A 19973-nucleotide genomic window follows, 5' to 3' on the forward strand; every position below is an offset into this window, starting at 1 on the left:
CAAATGAGTTGAGACTGTGTAATGCCTGCTATGCCACAGTATGATACAATCAGGAAAAAAAACAACCTAGGACCAAAGGATTCTTTGATGTGGTATTTCCACTAGAAACAGCAAATTTTACTGCTGTCCCGACACTTCCAGCCAGTCGTATTTCAGAAATCTGATTTAAACAGCAAAGGTACCCAGAAGAGTTAGTTGTGATGAAAGGATAACTTGAACCCCAGCAGAATGAAAGTATTCTTCAATCAGATAAGTTAAAATTGGTTTGTTTAGTGTAACACCCCATACATGGAGACCTGTAGGATTTCCGTCCTTTTCCAGGACCTTGACACAGCCACCAGCCACAGAAACACCTCCAAAGCCAAAGGGCAATGCTGGTACAGGCACAACTTAGTGAGCCCAAGAAGATTCCTCATCCTGTGTGCAAGGCAGTCAGACAACTTCTAGAAGTTACTAGTGAATTCAAATAAACTAATTTGGTTAGAAATTGAGTCTGATGTAGTGAAGGAGCAGATGATGTGACTGTGTCTGCAGTAACACTGCACTGGAACCACGAAGGAAAGTGCCTTTGGGTTTAGGTACCTCATGTCAGAGCTGAGACAATGAAACTATGCAGCCTTGTAGGTGTTGAAGATCCAAATTAACTTCATGATACAGAATTTATCCCTGACCTCCATGCTCACCTGGGATAAACAGGCAGAACCACAAAAATCAATTAGCTTTCAGCTGAAGTGAGGGAAACCTGGATTAGACTGCCTAACACTCCTCCAAAGCTAGTTAGCAACATTACCCCTACATTGGATTGGCAATGAAGGTTGTGCAAAACTTTATTTAGCTACTGAGGCAAGTCACGGAATTACTTAAATATTGATTTTTTTTTTGAAAGCTTTTTGTAAAACAATAGGCAGAAGACCTGCTAGATGTCTGGAGCCATAACGCAGGTATAAGTTGAAAAGAAAAATAAAAAAGATGATTTTGAGAATAATACAGGCTAAAGATTTGACTGAGAACAGAAGTAAGCTGATCCTAAATAAGCTTAGATAAACTATTGAAAAAGGCACAGAGTGGTTGGCTTAGTGGCTCAGGCAGCCACTGCACTCCTTCTGTACTTTTCATTCTGTTAGGATTACTTAAATCTATAGCAGAGATAACAGCAAGTAAGATGTATCCACAAATGAGACTGTGTGGAGAAAAATAAATGAAGGTTCCAGCATTTTTAGGAATATTTTGAAAAGTTATCAAATAAAAAATCTGGACATAAGTTACAATGATGTGAGGAGAAATTGAAAACCTCCCCATATCCCCTCCTCCAACTATTGTACCTATAAAATTATTTTTTAGCCAGCATGTCCACTGAAAACCATGAGCAAGAGTGATGTGCCTTATGTAAATCACTTTAAACTTCCCTCCTCTCCCCAGCAAAAGTTCAGGGGATGGCTTCCTGATCACTCAGGAACTCCACAGAGCTTTGCTACCCACAACTTCAATGGGCAATGAAACAGAGGGCTACAGGGAAGGGGTTTTCTTAAAAATAAAACAAGTTTTGGAAAGACAATTTCATCTGCATGTCCCAAAGGATGAAAAACTTATGAAACTTAAAAATTGTCTGCCTCCTTCTAAAATGCAGATGCACCTGCTATCCCTTCCCTGAAGGCTCCATGTCCTAGCAGGGGCCCATGCTATCCACCAGGGCCTCACAGCAGCACAGGGACAAAGATCAGATTGTTTTCTGACAGAAAGTAAGCCTAAATTTAAATACAGATTCAGTGCTTTTGTTACTCCTGCTGTTTAGGGAGCTTAGTGAAAAAAGTAACGCTGTGTTTTCATATAATCTTAAACACAAGATATTCAAATGAACTTTCTAAACAAAAACACACATCTGACAAGTAAGGCTGTGTAAACTTCAATGAAGGGATAAATATTATTACTCATCCAAAAGAGGAGAAAAATATACAGGTTTATGTTTTCCTACTGAAAGAAAATTTATTGTCTCAAAATTCAGATGTGTCAACACCTGAAGTGTCAATGTTTTTATATGGAAGTGAAGAGTCTCTGCTTCATTTTCTTTTAAATAATCTGAGAGCTGGAAGAGGGGAGATAACAAGGAGCAGCACAGTTTAAATGAACCATAAGTGTATTGAAAATGATGCAACTAGAGCAATCTTTCCACACTGATGAATTGTCCTATGCATTTGTTACTTTTTTCCCCCAACTTTTAACACAGGCATGTATACAACAGAAGTTTCTAATTTCATAGTATTGTTGAGTGGATATCAACCAAAACTCCACTCCAGCATGACTTAGAGACTGTAGAATTTCAGCATGTTTGAAGCAGAGAAGCATAGTGACTTTAATGTAACAGCAGTTCCATTCAACCTCTCTGACTTACCCTGTGAATCTGACATTTTCCATCTGATGAAGCAGTTAATGTTACATTAGAAGGCAATTTTCTGATATTATATATTATTTCATTGTGATATAAATAAGGATTTCTTTGCATAACATCTGACATGAAAACACATGAAAACTCAACGCCTCAATTCTTTCTGAGTAGCTTTGGAGCTGTGTTGATTCCTTGTTTAGGAACAACTGGGAAAATGCCTAACATTTCAAAAACCAAAATACATACTTAGAATGAAATATAAACATAAATATTCCCCTTCCTGGAGAAAAAGACAATTTTCTAGATGAGTCTGTAGGAGAGCTCCACTATATACTGACAAAGAAATAAAGTTCATTAAAATGTGTTGAAAGCTGACAACATACTAAGCAGTGTGTACAGATACCAGACACAACCTCATTAACCTTCTTCATGAAATGGGATGCATGATTAATTTCCAAGTCTTGCCACTTTATGACAATAAAAAAAGTTATCCTAGTCCATGAAGGAACATCTAAGCCAGTACATATTGTGTTTGCAGTGAAAAATCCATAGCAGACTGTGAGCATGTAAAAGGGATGGGAGACTGGAAGGAAAAAGTAGAATCTTGTAATGCCAACAATCAGGTCAACACAGTAAAGTTGCAAGGAATACAACTGAATCCCCAGGGAAACATGGATTACAAAATCTCATGTGAAAAATGCAAACCCTGGCAAAATCACTGCTTCATAATGGGAAACAAACCTGTTTAAAAGAGAGCCAAGGGATCCATTTGAAAGTTGCCAGTACATGACAAAGACTGATAGAACAGTAGTGCTTAAGCACAGCATCTGAACCATGATGCCAACACTGTCCTGTCCCTTTTACTCTTTCACATATTGGTGAGAGCATCTCTGCATTTTTCCTAAACAAAGTCAATTACCAGGTGAGAAATGAAGCAGTGCTAACAAAAGGGAGCAGCAGCATAACTGCTGAAGTGTTAAACTGTACTGTAATGTAACCCTCATCACAACTAAAGATTTCTTGAACAAGTCTACTGTAAAAACACGATTTATCAATTTCTAAATTAAACATGTAAAAAGGAATTAAAGCTTTCTTTGTCCTAAAAAGTAGATCTGCACAAATTATAATACAGCAAAAAGTTTTGTTCCATAAAAATATCTTCCAAACTTGAAGATTGGAGATATCTAGGTCAAACCATCACAATCTACTGCAGCTGCAAGTCTCATAAAATTAAGTTACTTTAATTTAGCAGAGTACTCGCTTATTCCTCACCCATTCATGTTCAGTGTTATGAATGAGTCTAATACAAAGTGTCCCCCAGGTCTTTAAAGTTTAGAACAGGCATTGTACCACACAACTGCATCAATAAGAACATGCTGTACCTTGAAAAATTGCAATGTCCTTGGTTAAAGGAAGGGCAACAGTGTCAAAATCACTGCTTGCAAGTGTGGTTTGGAGAGAGACTTACTTACCTTTGCCAGCATTTCTGGGAGGAAGAGGAGGAGCATCAGACGTTGGAGAGGTGGGTGAGTCTGTGCTTGCAGAAGCAAAGATCTGGTTGGTAAAGGCTCCATAGGAGAGTCTTTGCTTGTCTCTGGGAGTGCTAAATGAAGGGTGAGTCAGTTTGTCTTGGGGAGAAATGCTTGAGGAGTGACAAAAGCTTTGGGGTCTTGGAGATCTTTCCTTTTTTATAGGACTAGGCTGTGAATAGAAAAACAAAGATATGATACAGCTGTCTAAACACTAATTATAGTTAGTATGTTTGGAAAATAGCATACCAGAACATAATTTAGTGAACATGAGTTTTTTTCTTTGTTGGACAAATAAACCCCCACTCGTCCCTTTTTCAGGGATTCAACCTGAAAGGCCCTCTCTTCTAAATGAAAATTAAGATTGCACCATCAACAAATCATCATGAACACAAAATTAGATTTAATGTTAAAGCAGGAAATACACACTAATAATGTACTAAATAAAATGCCAATAAAAGCCTGGCAAGTTTTAGAATTTAAGAGTAATTTTCAGGGAATATAGCACATTACTCAGACTAGACAATTATCCTCAAATATCAAGTATATCACCCCACTGTTGCCTAGTAAAGATGAGCAAACACTTTTGACAGATCAGATTTATTTGGTCCCTGAACTAGCAATATAATATCCATGATACAGCTCTTTTTAAACACATCTAATTGCTCTTTGAAGAAATTTTACACATTAGTTTTTGCCTGCTGTACGTTAATGGGTGCATATGGAGCACGATCTGTTTCCCTGCAGCTCTGGTTCAGGTTATTATCTCCAGCACAGCATCTCTCATCCTCCAGAGGCTCCTCACACAGATGATTATTTTGTTCTCTGCTGTCCTTGAGGACATGCAAATTACTTTGGTTTCTGAATTTTTCAGTCCCAAGTGTCACAGAAAATGAGAAGTTGTCCACACTTCTTTCTGCGGCACTCATATAAAATAGGAGAGGTGTATTCGCATTTATTGCAGAAATAGAGCACACAGTAATTAACTGACTTGCTAAAGTAGGACACTGAGGCTAATTTTTCACATGCTGTAGGATGGCAATTATTCTATGCCCTCAAGTTTTGCCTTTCCATTACTTCTTAAAAAAAAAAAAAAAGGATTAAATAGCACAGCATGGTTTGTGAAAAATAAGAGTTATTTATTCAATAACTAGGTTTTTAATTAATTTATGGAAAAAATTAAGTATGTAAGCTTTGGATTTCCTCCAGCTAAATTTAACAGCTTAGAATTCTGAAGAGGATAAAGCAACAAAGTAGTACAGATTTGCTGATATTATACTGTATGTCTTGTCAAAGTCAAACTTCTGAAACAGCCCATAATAACTAGGTTGACAAAGTATATTCAAAAAGCACTTAGGCAGTCTTTAACACAGGCCTCAGAATTAGTTTTTTTCCCCCCAAAATATCTGTAAGGAAGGGAAGGCTGAGGTGGGTCTCTAATTAGCAGTGATTTCCAGGGAGCAGCGCTGCTGACAGTTGTTGCGCAAGGCTGTATCGGTAACTCACACTCACCTTATCGTCCAAGTCATCGTCACTCTCATCAATCTCTTCCTGCCGAAGATTCCACTCGTACTCCACGTGCACGTGTGGGTTCAGCTTCCCTGCCTTGGCTTGAGAAAGCTGAGAGAAATAAAAAGTCTTGTTAAAATACTTGCTGTTCTTTTGGTGTTAACAAAGTTGGTTTTGTAATGGCAAGAAATAAACTGGAAGATTTAGAAGTTTAAAATTATTCCAGGGTAATCATACAAACATCCTTCATTTGTTTGAGGTACAGAAAAATAGGTAAAAGGCAAAAAGGAAAGATTTTCTCAAAATGGGCAGGAGTCACCATGTTTGACAAGCATTTGAAAAGATAACACGAAGAGAAGGTATATGCACAAAAGCAGAATTTATCTGGACCCCTCCTTTCCAAAAAGGAAAAGCAAAACCTATTTATAAATTTTGGTACATACAGCTGCCACCCCATCAAAATCACAATTCTTGCACTCAAATCAAATGAAAAGATATTTACTCTTCATTTAGATATTTTACTTCTGTCTCTCCCTGGATGAGGCCAGTATGTCTTAAGCATGAAATTCCTTGACTTTGCCAGTACAAATAATGTGTTTCACATTCTTTTAAAAAAACTACCTCAATGATCAGCAAAAAAACCTAATAGAGCAGTTAATGGTTATTCTGAGGAGATAAATTCTCCTTTTCAATGCCTAGATCTTCCATCATTATTTAGTCCTTCACATCCTTTAAAGTGTAGTCTACTTGGTAGTTGATTCAGGAGTGCCTTTAACCATCTTCCTGAAATAAAACTTGGAATAAAGACAGTATTTCCAACCTGTTATGTAAGTATTCATGAACGCACTTGAGTTGAAACTGAATTTAATTACACAGTCAAGACTCCAGTTATGCAACAGAAATGAGTTCAGTACAGCTATCATAATGCAAACACCTAGTTATTTACCTTGTACTTTTTTACTGCCCACAGCAAACAGTATGCTCATTCATGTTTCTTTTTCACTCTTAACTCATTGCTGGTTTTGGAAAAAAATGCAGAAATATTTTCCTCTTTAAAAATTAAAAAAAAAGGCATAAATGCTCTAAATGCTCTATGAGAGTTAAGTGAAATAATCTGAGGTATTCATGGAATTTGGATCACTATAACTAAATGATTAACTGCTAGATAAGCTCACTGATAACATCCACTTGATTGTTTGTTCTGTAACACAGCCAGTTGGTCCACATTAATGGCAGATGTAACTTTTGAAAAGGGATGCTATAAAGAAAAAAGCAATCCATCCCCACTGTGTGCTGCACAGGTGATCTGGCTTGATCCAGCTGACAGAGTACTCAAACCACTGGAAACAGCACCTACTTACACAGCAGACATGGCATTAACTGAGAAATTAGTCCCACCTCAGCAACCATAGCAAAATGCTGACTTGCATCCCCAGAAACATGGAAAATTTCTTTGATTTGGGAAGGACAAGGTCTTTTGATTATTCAATAATTAATTCATGACAAGAACTTTCAGTTGTCACAGGAAAGGTATTAAAATTACCAGCTGCAGAGCAGAAGTAGATATCCTCATATCATCAAATCAGAAAAAAGAAGAAATTGAAATAAGTGGCAAGTGTTTTGTAAATTGTCCTGGTTTTGTCTTAAATGTGAAACTACCACACTACTAGACTTTTTAATGCCTTGACAGTTATTAAATTCACTTGCCTACTAAATGCAGACTGGTGGCACCTTAGAGGACCAAGAACAAACAATCTTGCTGGTCTGATGTAAAATCCTTACTCCTGGCTAAATGCTTCAGAGGAGTACCTGGGAAAATCCTTAACACCTTTATTTCTTGAACACCAATAATCTTTTTGAGTGGTGTCTGTTAACATCCCTCACACATTCTCAAAATTCCAGGAGGTCTTTGCTTTGATCATGCTCAGTAGAGGGACAAAGTCCCACAGAAGCTGGTGTTCTACATCTTTTTATACTTCAGCTTCCAGACATTACACTTAAGCTTCTTCCTCCTTTCAGGAGGGTAATTTTAAGTTGTTTCAATTCTCCTTATAAAAAGACTTTCACCATCTCTGAACTATCTGTTCTGTTAAATAATCTGAAAAAAGCCATAGCAGAAGAAGACAAACAAAGATCCCAACCTAAAAGGTCTTGACAGTTTTAAAATTACAGTGGTTGTTTAGTACTCCTGATATAAAAGCCTTTAAGAAGAACTTTTGAGTTAATGAAGCTCAAATCTCCTTGACTTATGTATTTATTGACACATCTGACCCTCTGGTACTTATGGTCTTCAAATACACTGGTTAAAATAACTAATACTGCCAGTAGAAGAAAGATCTTTTTCTTAAACTGTTACAAATAAAATTACTGTTGTGTTTTAGGTAAGAAACAATCACCTGTGATAGGGCCTTCAGATCAACAGACAGCCAGCTGGCAGCAATACCACATTGTGTGAGATGCAATGGTAATGACGTATGAAGTAATTCACATTTTTAAAGAAGCAAACATTCCCCTTTGCCCCCAGGCTTGGTTCTTACCAGTTCCTCACACTGGACAGCTTTCAGTCTCTTTGCTGTGTCCAGAGCTGTCTCTCCAGCTTGGTTTACTACAAAATTAACAATACAAAAAAAAGCAATTCTTTAGATGTCTTAAGAAACAATTTATTGAATTTCACTGCTGGTAACACAGTAACTTCTAAAAGTGATCAAAAATGTCTGTTTACTCTATAGCAGCTGCAGCTCTTTAAGATTCCACTCCAAGTGCTCATGCATTTCATGTCTCATCAGGTTCTTTCTGAACAGCAGCATCTGCTGCAACAGTTCCCAAATCCCTCCTATCATCCTAGTAGAGAATATAAAGAAATTTAGTCACCTCAATCTCCACTCAATGCCTTTGCCAATAAAATTCTTACCTGAATAAGCAAGAGAAGCAAGCAGGCAGGGTAAAATAGCGCAAAAAAGAAAACTAATTCTAAGACTTAAAAAAAAGAAAAAAAAAAGGCTAAATGTTGATCCAAGCAGATTCTACTTCCATTAATATGTAGAGGCTTGAAGCCTTAATTCGAAGACATTTGAACAAAAATAAATTTAAAACTTTCTATCTTTATCAAAGCTATAAAATAGTTTACAATTTAAAATAACACCTGGTAAGAAAGAAGGTGATAACTGAGGCTGCTGGGAGTCCTCAGGCACAGCATCTAATGGAATCCTTCCCAGATGCTCAGTAGCAAGTCTCAGTAAACAAAAACAACTCCCACATCTGATGTGGATAAACTCTAGGTAAAATGTATTCTCACAGTACATCAGTAAATGCCATGGAGTTGGAACAGAGAATGCTCCACAGCACATCCAGATTGTAAAGCATTTCTGTGATCAGGAACTGAAAAGGATCAAACTGAGATCTATAATATCAGTGTCAAATATTACACAGAGAATGCCAGGTAGGAATACTAGTATTTACAAAGCAGTCCTGTAGAAAGGCCTGTGACTTTGAAAGAATTCAGATCCCTAAAAGAAAGATTTACCTATGGAAAGATCTACCAGAGATGGTTCAATATGAAAAGGAATGAAAACATAGTACTTCTGATGTGAAGTTAACACCCAGACAGCTAAAGGACTTCAAAAATTCCAAACTTTCAACTTTTAAGTATACACCTTTTATTTTAGGGTTTCTGTGAGATCACTCAAATTCTATGTGAGATCACACCAAAAAAACAACAAAAAGACCACAACACCCTCTTTCCCACAAAAAAAAACCCTCAAAAAACAAGGCACCAAAAAGGTGTGAACACTCCTCTGGCATCTGCCTAGGAGAAAGTTCAATGGAAGGACCAATGAAGGACTTTAATTTGTTCAGATGGCTTTCCCATTGTAACTGCCAAAAATGGTCACATTAAATTCTCTGATTTGTGATAATATTGGAATATATTCTAAAGGCCTATAAAAAGGCAAAGGAAACCAGTGACTTCTGCCACTAAACTTTGAACTTCAATTTATACAGCAGTTCTTTACCAGGCAGTGGAGGAAAGTAATGGTGATGAAGAAAAAGGGAGAAATAAAGTCAGGTTTGCATCAGCTGTTAAAAAAACTTCTGTCCTATACCACTAACTGACTGAATGTAAATGTTTTACAGACATGCTAATTACATTTAACTCCTGGGCCTAAACCAGCTGGATTAATGGGATGCCTTCCTAACTCAGGAAAAATGGGATCAGCTTTCTCAGCTGCCTCTCAGCTTCTCTTTGCACCTACCTGTGAGACAGGAGTAAGACTTGCTGTACCTGTATCAGTTCATTTGTCATAATGGCATGCCAAAAGTTTAACTGAAAATAGAATCTCTGTTTGCTCAGTCAGGATAATCTCTTGTTCTCTGGATGGTCTCCCCTCCCTAATCAGTGGCAGTGTTGGCTGGGGTGTGCTGGATGAAACCACAGCTCCAGCTGCCATTGATATCAACAGAAGAATTAAGTGCTGTGCACATGAAGCCCACGTACCAAAGAGTGGAATTAGACATTTAAGTTCTAGCATAAACAATGAACCTAAATTCCTAGCAGTTTAAAATGGGTCAGAAACAGAACTTGGAACTCTGCTTAGGGTTTGCCATTAGTATTTCATATTAGAAATTTTTGTCACTATTATCTTCTAAGAATTCAATTTCTTAGGAAACTGAATGTTTCCTTTATGCTTGCTGTTGACAAAGTCTTCATCTTTCTACCACAGTTTTATTTTAGAAGTTTACTTACCAGAGAGAAATAAACAAAAGTGGCTAAAATAATGGGAAGAAATTTTAGGAAATCTGTATTTCCTGGTTTTAAATAATGAACTCACCTAAATCAATAGTTGGCTTCCCCCTCAAAAGCAATTTCAAACACTCAGGCTTATTATATATACTGCAGTAGTGTAGAACTGTATTACCCAGTGCTGTTTGTTTGTCCAGGTTTCCACTAAAAAAAATAAAAACGAACAAACAATCAAGAAGAGTATAGTAGCTGTGCTATTCATTTCAGATCTAGCATCCATAGAAATAAAAACTTTACTGGACAAATATGAAGTAGGGCAAAAAAAGAAATTAAATCAAACATTACTTTCAAAGACTATTAAGAATTCTTCCAAGGACACTGGAAATATCTGAGTTGTGATTGAGAAGGACTGCAAATCTACAGATGTTCATTCAAAAAATTAAAGATGTGAAACTCAGAGACTCAGACCTCTCTAAGGTCATGCCAGTTACCACTTCACTGTAATTCTTTTTTCAAACATGCTAAATTAGCCCAACAGAAATATCTGAATAATTCTGATACAGTTAAAATAGGTTACTAAATCCCATGCAGTCAAGGAACTATCAAGAGGGCAGCTGTGAGAATGAACAAAAGAGTTGTAAGAAGGAATGTAAGGACAACACATTGACTTAGGGAAAGAACAGACATGCAAAGGGGCTCACAGGGCTTTTTAAAACCTCTACTTCCTCCAGTTTTCAACTTCTAAACCCAGGTTTTCAAACCAGGTTACTGACATTTTGGGAACAATAAAATATTTTCATAAACCAGGAAAGCAAAGCTCAGGAGATGACAGCTTTTCCCAGTGTTACCCATATTCGACAGTAAGAGCCCAAAGGGTTGTAAAGATGCTCTTAAATTTGAGACTGCCATAAAAAACCACACAGCAGACAGAAACACAGAAACACACACACAGTTATAGGTGTCTGAAGAAATTAGGAAGCTTCATCTAAATAATCATCCAAAATAAAAAAAAACCTTTAATAAAGGTGAAAATAGTAATTTGGGCTTCTAAAACATTTTTCAAATTATGATCTCAAACAGCTTGAAATATTGCAATGTTATTTTTCATTTGTTACTTTAATAACACTCTCCTATAATCAGCACTCACACTTTTCGTGAAGGTTTTTTACTTCTATGAACACATCCCTTGACAACAAAGAACAACTCAGCCAGTAAACTAGATGCTGAAAATTACTAATTAAGTTTATGCTCTCAATAGCTTTAATACAGTTTATTAGCTATTGGAACACCTTTTTCAAGGTCAATCTAGCATCTGTCCATAATTTTCTGAGAATGATCCTTGTTTTCTACTCTTACAGTTCCTTTGCACATGTCCTGTATTTGGAACATTTACCTGCCATCCCTCCTGTACCTGAACTATTTGTTTGCATGGCTTCATGTTGTCATGTGCTCTAAATCAAGGTTCTCTCATGCACTACAGACTTTTTCCTTTCATCCAATTTTTAGGTAACTGCTTTCAATGCTTTTAATCTACACATCTTTCCCTCTCCCTACTGCTCAGGAGCACAAAGGTCAACTCAAAGGCACTAAACTATTCTCCTTTGAAACATATCTAAGGAGAAAGACTGTAAGTGATGAGCAAACACCATCCAAGGCACTGCCAGGATAACTCTGAACATGCACAACTGTCATGTACAATTGAATGAAAAGTCAGCAATCCATACCAGTTTTGTACAAGGAAGTCAACCAGATGGAGAGAGGTTTGGTCAGCAGTCCGGACTGCTAAATGAAGTGCTGTTTCACCTGGCTCCTAAACACATGCAAAGAGAAGTTAGATTTCTGTCTTATTTCTGCAGAGCTTGTATATCAGACCTATGAGATACATCTCCTTCACTCTTTACAAGACTTTCAAAAGAAAAATATTAGGAAATTATGATGAAAACCATTACTGTCTTTTCATCTCTAAAAGACACCACGTGCTTCAAAGGAAAATGGCATTACACTTCTGAGATCTCAGCTTTCCTAAACCCAATTTTCACTTTTCCCAGCTGGATGGAACAACCTTGAGGAGTCTTTAACCATTTTAGCTACCAGTAACTGAAAGGGATCCTGTCAAGGAATACTGCATAAGTTTGCAGTATTTGTTACTTGACAACAGCCTGGTGAGCACCAAGCAAAGTCACAACAGTATTTCCTACAAAAACAGCATCACAAAAATCACAGTCCCACATACATTAAAATTCTTACAGATTTGCAGGACAGTTGAAGTTGGAAAGGACCTGTGAAAGTCATGTAGACCAATCTCTCTGCCCAAGCAGGACCACTGAGGATCAGTTTCCCAGGACCACGTCCAGATGGCTCTGGAATATCTCCAAGGACAGAGATTCCATATCCCTGGGCAGCCTGTGCCAGTGTTTGATCATTCTCACAATACAAAAGGGTTTCCTGACGTTCAGAGGGCACCTCCTGTGCTCCAGTCTGCGCCAGTGCCTCTGGTCCCATCACTGGGCACCACTGGGCTCCACCTTCTTTCCACCCTCCCTGCAGGTATTTCCATCCAATGATGAGATTTCCCTGAGCCTCCTCACAGCTGAACAGCCCCAGATCTCTGAGCCCTTCCAGGTGCTCCAGACTCCCAGACACATCTGTGGCCCTTCCCTGCATTCTCCCCAGCATGTCCAAGTCACTCCTGCTGTGGGGAGCCCAGATCTGGGCACAGCACTGCAGCTGTGGCTTCACCAGTGCTGAGTAGAGGGAAGGATCACTGCCCTTCACATGATGGCAATGTGTCCCCACTGTCACCTCTGCCACAAGGGCACCCTGCTGGCCCATGTTCACCTTGGTGTCCCTCAGGACCCCCAGGTTTCTCTAGGCAGAGCTTGGTGGTTCCCAGCACAAAGCTGGTGCATGGGGCATTGCCCCCATATAGAGGGTTTCTCCTTGTCTAACTTGAATTGAATCATACTTTATCTTCTATACATATCACATGCATTAATCAATTGAAAGAGAAACAGAAATGCTATTTATTTCCATTTAAAAGTTGCATGAGAAGTTAATGAAATCTAAATTTAGATTAACTCCCATTGATCATAAAAGACAATTAAAAAGCATATTACAGTATATATACTTAGAATCGAAGTCCTAATTAAAAAATATATTATTTTATTAAACCTCAGCAAATTTACAGAGGAGAATGTTGCTACAAATGTCCTAACTGCAAACCACATTTCAATTGGTGCTCATACCTTTCTAGACATCACAGCCTGTAACAGCTGGGAAGACTGAGGAGCTAATTCTGTGGAAACTGCTGTGGATGAGAAATACAGAAAGCTGACCTTGCAGTCAGAGAATTTGTAATGTGTTTCCATGATAAACACTCTGTGATAGCTCAGGTGCTGAGACTATACTGAACTCATCCCTTTCACTGAACACAGACAGGCACTGTGTCCTTTGCCAACTTAACTATTTTCACACAACTTGTTGAAAACTTTCTCTGACATGTCTCCAGCTAAGCAAGTGGTTACATGGCATCAATTATCAATAAAAACGGGTTACTTTGCTCATGATTAACATTTGTCCATGGCTAACTGAGGTCAACCTGGACTGATTTTTCCAAAAACTGTGAACTGATTTCAGAAGGAAGATCAAGTACTCATATCTTGATACACACACACAAAGGAATCTTCCAGGTTGAAAGAAATTGTATTTCTGTAAATGTCTCATAGGAAGCTATGAAGTCATCAGATTTATTCTTTCCTTGTCTACAGTAAACAGAGACTTGCAGACATTCAGTAATGTGTTCCTCCAGCCACTATTTGAAAAGCAGGCATGATATTGTATGTGGTACCAGGTGACTCTGGGCTATCAATTCTGGTCTTTGGGACTTTCCTAAAAGCCAACACAGTTTCCTTTTCAACACACTATAGTGGCACCAAAACAGTGTATGATATCACTATTGCATTTCACACTCCTTTAGACCAATTGATGATGAAAAATAAAGTGCTCTTTTCCCTCCCCACAGGGATGCAACATTTGGGAAAGGAAGAAAAACCCCATCATTTTCATCTGTCATTTCTTTTGTTTTATCATCTAAAGCAGCAGTCCCAGATCCTGGGCATTTTACAAATACACATGATTTAAAATATTGTTTACCTGATAAGCTTACCTGTCCAGGCTCCAGCAGTGGCTCCATTAGCTCTACCCCCTCTGCATAGACTTGAATTAGTGCAAGTAAATCCCTGGATTTGACAGCCTCAAGTAATTCACTCAGTTTAGCTGCTGCAGATGCACAAGTCTTCCTAGAGAACTTATGATCTACATATTTAGCAGTGATAAATTCTTTACGTGCAGTCCTGTGGGGTGTGAAAATAGAGCTTGCTTCAGAAACTTTTAGAAAAATGGGTCAGTGATTATAATTTAAAATCACCTTGCCTAACTTGGAAGCTGAGAAGAGAAGAAGAAAACTACCTGATAAAAAGTGTTATTTATTGTTACACTGCATGTCTTGCTTACAAACAAGCCCCAAATATGGAATATTGTCAATTTTATCCTGTCTTCTTGTTATATACAAAAATTACACTGACTGTGGGGACTAAGACCAAAAAGACCAAAGAAAAAGCAGAGCTAGTGCCATTAACTCCACTGTGTTTATCATCTGAGGGTTTACTACAAAACTCAAAACCATTCAAGAGTCAAATATGCACCTTGAAACCCAAACAAAGTGTTTTCTACACAGGGAAGCTGAGGTAGTAAAATGTGACTAGAGAGACTGAACTTCTAAGAAGCTCCACAGTGGGAATAAAAACCTCTAGTCCAGCTATTCATGCCTTCCCCTGGCTTGGTTACTGTTTAAGACACTTTACACCACAGATATATTCCACAGAAAACTTAGAGTTTAAAGATTCAGTACTTACATATCACTTGATGGACTGGGTTTAGGTGAAGGACTAGGTAAGTTCCCTTCCATAATATCATTAAAACTAGTATTTCCTACATTCTTGGCCAGCTGAGATAAGAAAAAGAATAAATAAAGTGAGGACTTTTGGGGTCTAACAGCAACCTAACAACAGGACTATTAATGTGCATTTTCCACACTATTTGTAAAAGATGGAAAACACAGGACTGAAAAATTAAAACCCAATGATTACATGCAGATACAGAGCAAATAAAAAGAAAGAAAATGCTTCTGTTATGCCAGAACTTGTACAATAGACTTCACAGTCACAAAATTATTTGCATTTCAGGACAATCTGCCTCCAACATGAAACCAGAAAGAGGAACCAGCAGCATGAACAGTGAAATGGTGCTGGTACACTGATCAGGAGGCTGCTCTGGGGAAGAAGCTCAGTCCTACTGAAGATCATGCTTGGTAACATTTGATTTAGATTACTAGTAACTTGGCAAAAAAACCTCAGTATTTTATAAAGAGAGAAAGTGATAAATTTGAACCTGTATCCAAATCCAGATCTGCCTTACATCTTCTATCAATTTTCCTACAAAATTTCTGTAACAAGCGTCTTCTTTCAGGCCAAACACAGCTAGAGATATAAAACTACTGCAACTGTTTCTTTTTTACTTGTTTATATTTTCCTTGGTGTTTTTTTTTCCTTTTTTTTTTTTGTTACTCTCACATCATATTCCTTTCATAACTTCAATAGCACATGATTTCATCCATCAAATTAAGATTCCTCCAATACTTTTCTTTCAGAATTAGCAACAGTAATTCTCCTTTGCCAAGTCAAAGCTTCATATTTTAAATCACACGAGCTTTTAGACTGCTGTGATTTTGGGTCAAGATCAGCTACTGAGAGCAAAATTCTGATGGCACTAATTACAATGGATGTCAAAACTCATTCTGCAAGACCTCAGGACATGAAATGAGAAGTGACAAGAACACCAATAATATAATATATAACCGTGCACCTGTAAAATATCTACAGAAATATAAAAAAAAATTCTACAAAAACACATTCCTTGTAAAAGATTAATGGTAACTTGTACATTTTGGTGCTTCTACATATATGTCAACATTCGACTAAAAAAATCCCAATATAAATTAAAGAAACTTACCAAGAGTTCAGACGTTCCTAATTTGTCTAATTCCAAAGACTGGATTCGAGAAATATGGACACCCATTTCTCTGTGTATTCCAGAACACTCAATGCAGGTTAAAATGCCCAAATTAGTTGAAAGCCATGTTGGATCTGCACAATTGGAAAACAAAGTATTTAATAAAAGTCCAAGAAAAGGTTTGCAATGGTGGTAAGAGATGTGTTCTGAAACGACTCCTTATTTAATGTTTCAAAGAATGAAAAACTAAGAACATTCCATACTTTTCTCCAAACTCTAATTTAACCACAAATTGCTACCAATGGAATGCAGTATTTCAGATTTAGGAACAGACCCAAAGGCATTGAGTTTAGACTTATTCATTCATACTGCATGAATGTATTTCAATACATTTTGTATTTGTTTTCTGTACAAAGTACTTCCTGTTTTTAAAAGTAACAGATCTCATAATTTGACAACCTCTGAAGTTTTAAAATTTCCTTCTTAAACTTGAAATAGTCCTTCATGAAAGACTAATCACAGCTTTCCAGTATGTGAAACAGCAAAATGTTATAGAAAATTTGAGGAATGCTGGCTAGCCCAGGAAAAAAAAACTTTAAAAATGGTGTCATGGAGGAGATCTGCATGTAATATTAGAATAGATTTTATACTACAAATGCTACATAGGAAGCATGACCAGTTTTTAAGGAAAAGAAAAAGCTTCAGACATACTTTGTGCACAAATTAATCATTTCCTTGACTTTAAATAGTAACTGCTGAAGCATTAAGCCAAGAGTTTTAAAGCAGCAAGCTGGAGTACAGAAGCTTAAAACTTTATTAAAAATTAAAAGATGAATGAGAACTGTAATCTGAAGTTTCTATAGCTTTACATAATGAAATAATTGAATGAACTGGTTCCAGGATTTGACATAATTATATCCCAGTTTGTAATTTTATCTAACTATTTCAAATTTGGATCAGTTCTGCATCAGCAAGCATCTGCAGCTATCTACTCAGTTCCAAATGAGCATCACCTTCTTGAAGTGTCCCTTTGATGAGAAAGCTGCAACACCAGCTCAGTCCTACTGTGACCAGCTGCCCCTTCTCAAGCTCTGAGTGCCACATAACTGACCTGTAACTCTGTACTTCTGAAGATATTATCTGATAGGATTTCAACTCTGTGTCTCATTCTTTGCACAAGACTACTTATTCCACCTCTGAAAACGATGCTGCAATTCCAGTAGTCTCATGCCAAGATAAAGCCTCAGAGCAAGATCCTGGCCAGGTCAATTTTTCCACAAGCATTGTCTAAATATTACTCACTTCTACTTAGTAGCATGCACAGGATCAGTGATGCCAAGCAACTTCCATTCAAGTGCAACAAGCATCTAGACACAGTGCAACAAGAACAGTTCAAACTCCAGAGGGGCTTGAACTGCTGGAAGTAAGCACAGACAACACACAAAAATATTTTAGTGAATTAAATGGAACTAACGTAGGAAAGTCATATTTGTTCTTTTAAAAACAGGTTGAAGACTGAGAAACATCACTTAGAAAATGAGTTTGCACTCTACAAACACTTCTTTGAAGAAATTACTTTGCTCCCAACAAGAAGCATGATGAAGCATGATGACATGAACAAATGGAGATACCTGGTGAGCCACAATCACAACAGACTTCATTGCCGGGCAATCTCTGTATGTCATCAATAATGGCTTTTGTCAGATCCTCTAAACTGTTTTCACCTGTGCTCTGCTCTCCACGGAATGCCATATTTAATGCTTCTTCTTTGCTGTTAGTCAACACTGATATCCATCTAGCACAAGATAAAGACCTTAATGAAGATCTGCATTTGCAAATACATGTTAATCTATAAACTGTAGAAATCTTGCCAGGTACAAAATATTTGTGGGACTACAGGGAAGGACTGTATTGTGGGAGAGAATGAGGGGGAAAAGTGAGAGACAAAAAGGATAGGTTTGAGAAAAGATAAGTAAGAATGAAAAGAGAGAAATAGTCTTAATTCTAACATCCCTTTGGTGAACAATTTTAAAGCCAAGTTCTCAGGTTCCTCAAATAAGCAGAAGTTGTGGAAGAGAAAGGGGCAATTAAGCTGCAAATTTAACTGCTTTAAAAGGTATCCAAAATCTTCCTAAAGTCTCCTTCCTGGAGAAAATGATAACCCTTGCTTTCTCCAGTGTGCATCTTTCTCTTCAGAGAGCAAACAGCAAGCACCCTGGTGTATGTGTTGATGTCTAGTTGCCTTTTAAATGCAGGTCTCTGAGCACTGATCAGAGTCAGACTGTAAAGCCCAAAAAATGACAACTGCCATGGCAACCAGGGGGTGAAGGATGACAGGAGAGTAACGATACCGAGAGCCAAAATAAACCTTTAGGAGCAATAGCTGAGTGCAACAAATCAAGACTCTTTAATGATATCTCAGACAGTATTTCCTCCCCTCCCAATCACTCTGCAAGTTGTTGCTTACACATAATGTTTTAATTAAAAACAAACAAAACCCCTTCTCAGCAGCTGCTGTGCTCCATGTGGAAGTACAGAGGGGAAAGCAGTTCCACTAAGGACCAAGCACATTGCAGATGCAGAGTTGCCAATTTACAAAAAAGAGCAAGTTAAAAATAAAACCTCAGAAGTAAAGTGATTTTAGATTATTTTAGATGTACTGCAAATATTTATTGTTTTTAACGCAGAAATATTGTAAATTGGCAGTGTCCTCAATGCATTTCATGTTTACAATGTCCTGCAATCATTGGTCTTCTGAAGTATGCAGAAATGGTAATGGTCATCTAAACAAACTAAGAGAACTTCACATTGAAATTCATAATTTCTCACTAAAATAATAATGAAAAGATTAGCTTTAAAGGATTTCAGAGGGAAATTTATATGTGCAATCTTGGAACACAGATTCAGAGCCTGAACTAATATATGGGCATTCCATATTATCTACCTCATGCACACTTTAAAAAAAAAATTATGTGCATAAAATAATCTAGGAAGTAGTGCTTAAAATGCTTTAAAAATTTTGAAAAATCAACCTTAAGAATAAAAGAGAAATTAAAGATCTTGAGCACAAATTTGTTCTAAAGTTTACATGCTGACAACAATGAAGGTACATTAATCTTATTACATGAGACAAATCCACACTAGAGGGCATTCTTCTGCACTTTTAATGATGAAATTCAATGTTATTAAAAAATAAGAGTCAATGGTGTCTTGTTTCTAATATTATAACAATGTTTGGTTAAATTCAGAAAGTAAAATAATAATTAAACTCAGACAAACAACATTTATTCTGACATTTGTTTATAATTTTTTTTAGAGTTACAATTTGATTAGTTTGTTAAAAAGGCAGAATTTGAATAAAACCCAACTGAGCATTAACAATTAAAAAAATTATTAGATGTAATTACAACAAACAAACACAACTGAGCCAGCTGTTAGTTGATATAGATTTCCTTATTATGAGTACCGAAACTGCCAGAGCAATCATTATTTTGGTTGTGTGTGCTCAGGGAATAGAAACCTCTGTCCAGGACTGTCACTAGGGCACCTGTGAGCGAGAGCAAGAGGCAGCAGAGTGGCAGCTCTTCCCCCATCATCACAAGGACAAGGACAGACATCTCTGAATTACTGGTGCTGCTTATCAAGAAGTGCCCAGTTGGTCACCAGGCCTTCCTGGCAGGCTGCACACTCAGAAAAAAACAATGAATTTAGAGGGATAGACAAAATTTCAGTGCTTCTAATAGGA

General features: G+C 37.3%; 1 protein-coding gene across 6 annotated transcripts in view; it reads right to left on the reverse strand.

Annotated features, from left to right (window-relative positions):
* ASAP1 (ArfGAP with SH3 domain, ankyrin repeat and PH domain 1) overlaps window positions 1–19973 on the reverse strand; it is a 123030-nt gene that overhangs the window by 21870 nt on the left and 81187 nt on the right. For 5 of the 6 annotated variants that reach the window (XM_036379018.2, XM_036379016.2, XM_036379019.2 and 2 more), the window contains 9 exons: window positions 17860–18023; window positions 16229–16362; window positions 15073–15164; window positions 14325–14511; window positions 11884–11969; window positions 10248–10363; window positions 7959–8026; window positions 5425–5532; window positions 3856–4084 (listed from right to left, as the gene is read on the reverse strand). In XM_036379018.2, the coding sequence (XP_036234911.1) occupies window positions 3856–4084; window positions 5425–5532; window positions 7959–8026; window positions 10248–10363; window positions 11884–11969; window positions 14325–14511; window positions 15073–15164; window positions 16229–16362; window positions 17860–18023 (1184 nt within the window). The remainder of the gene's footprint in view (window positions 1–3855; window positions 4085–5424; window positions 5533–7958; window positions 8027–10247; window positions 10364–11883; window positions 11970–14324; window positions 14512–15072; window positions 15165–16228; window positions 16363–17859; window positions 18024–19973) is intronic. The other variant, XM_054517434.1, reaches the window with a different exon arrangement.

Source organism: Molothrus ater, chromosome 1, assembly GCF_012460135.2.
Source record: "Molothrus ater isolate BHLD 08-10-18 breed brown headed cowbird chromosome 1, BPBGC_Mater_1.1, whole genome shotgun sequence".
Taxonomy (NCBI): Eukaryota; Metazoa; Chordata; class Aves; order Passeriformes; family Icteridae; genus Molothrus; species Molothrus ater.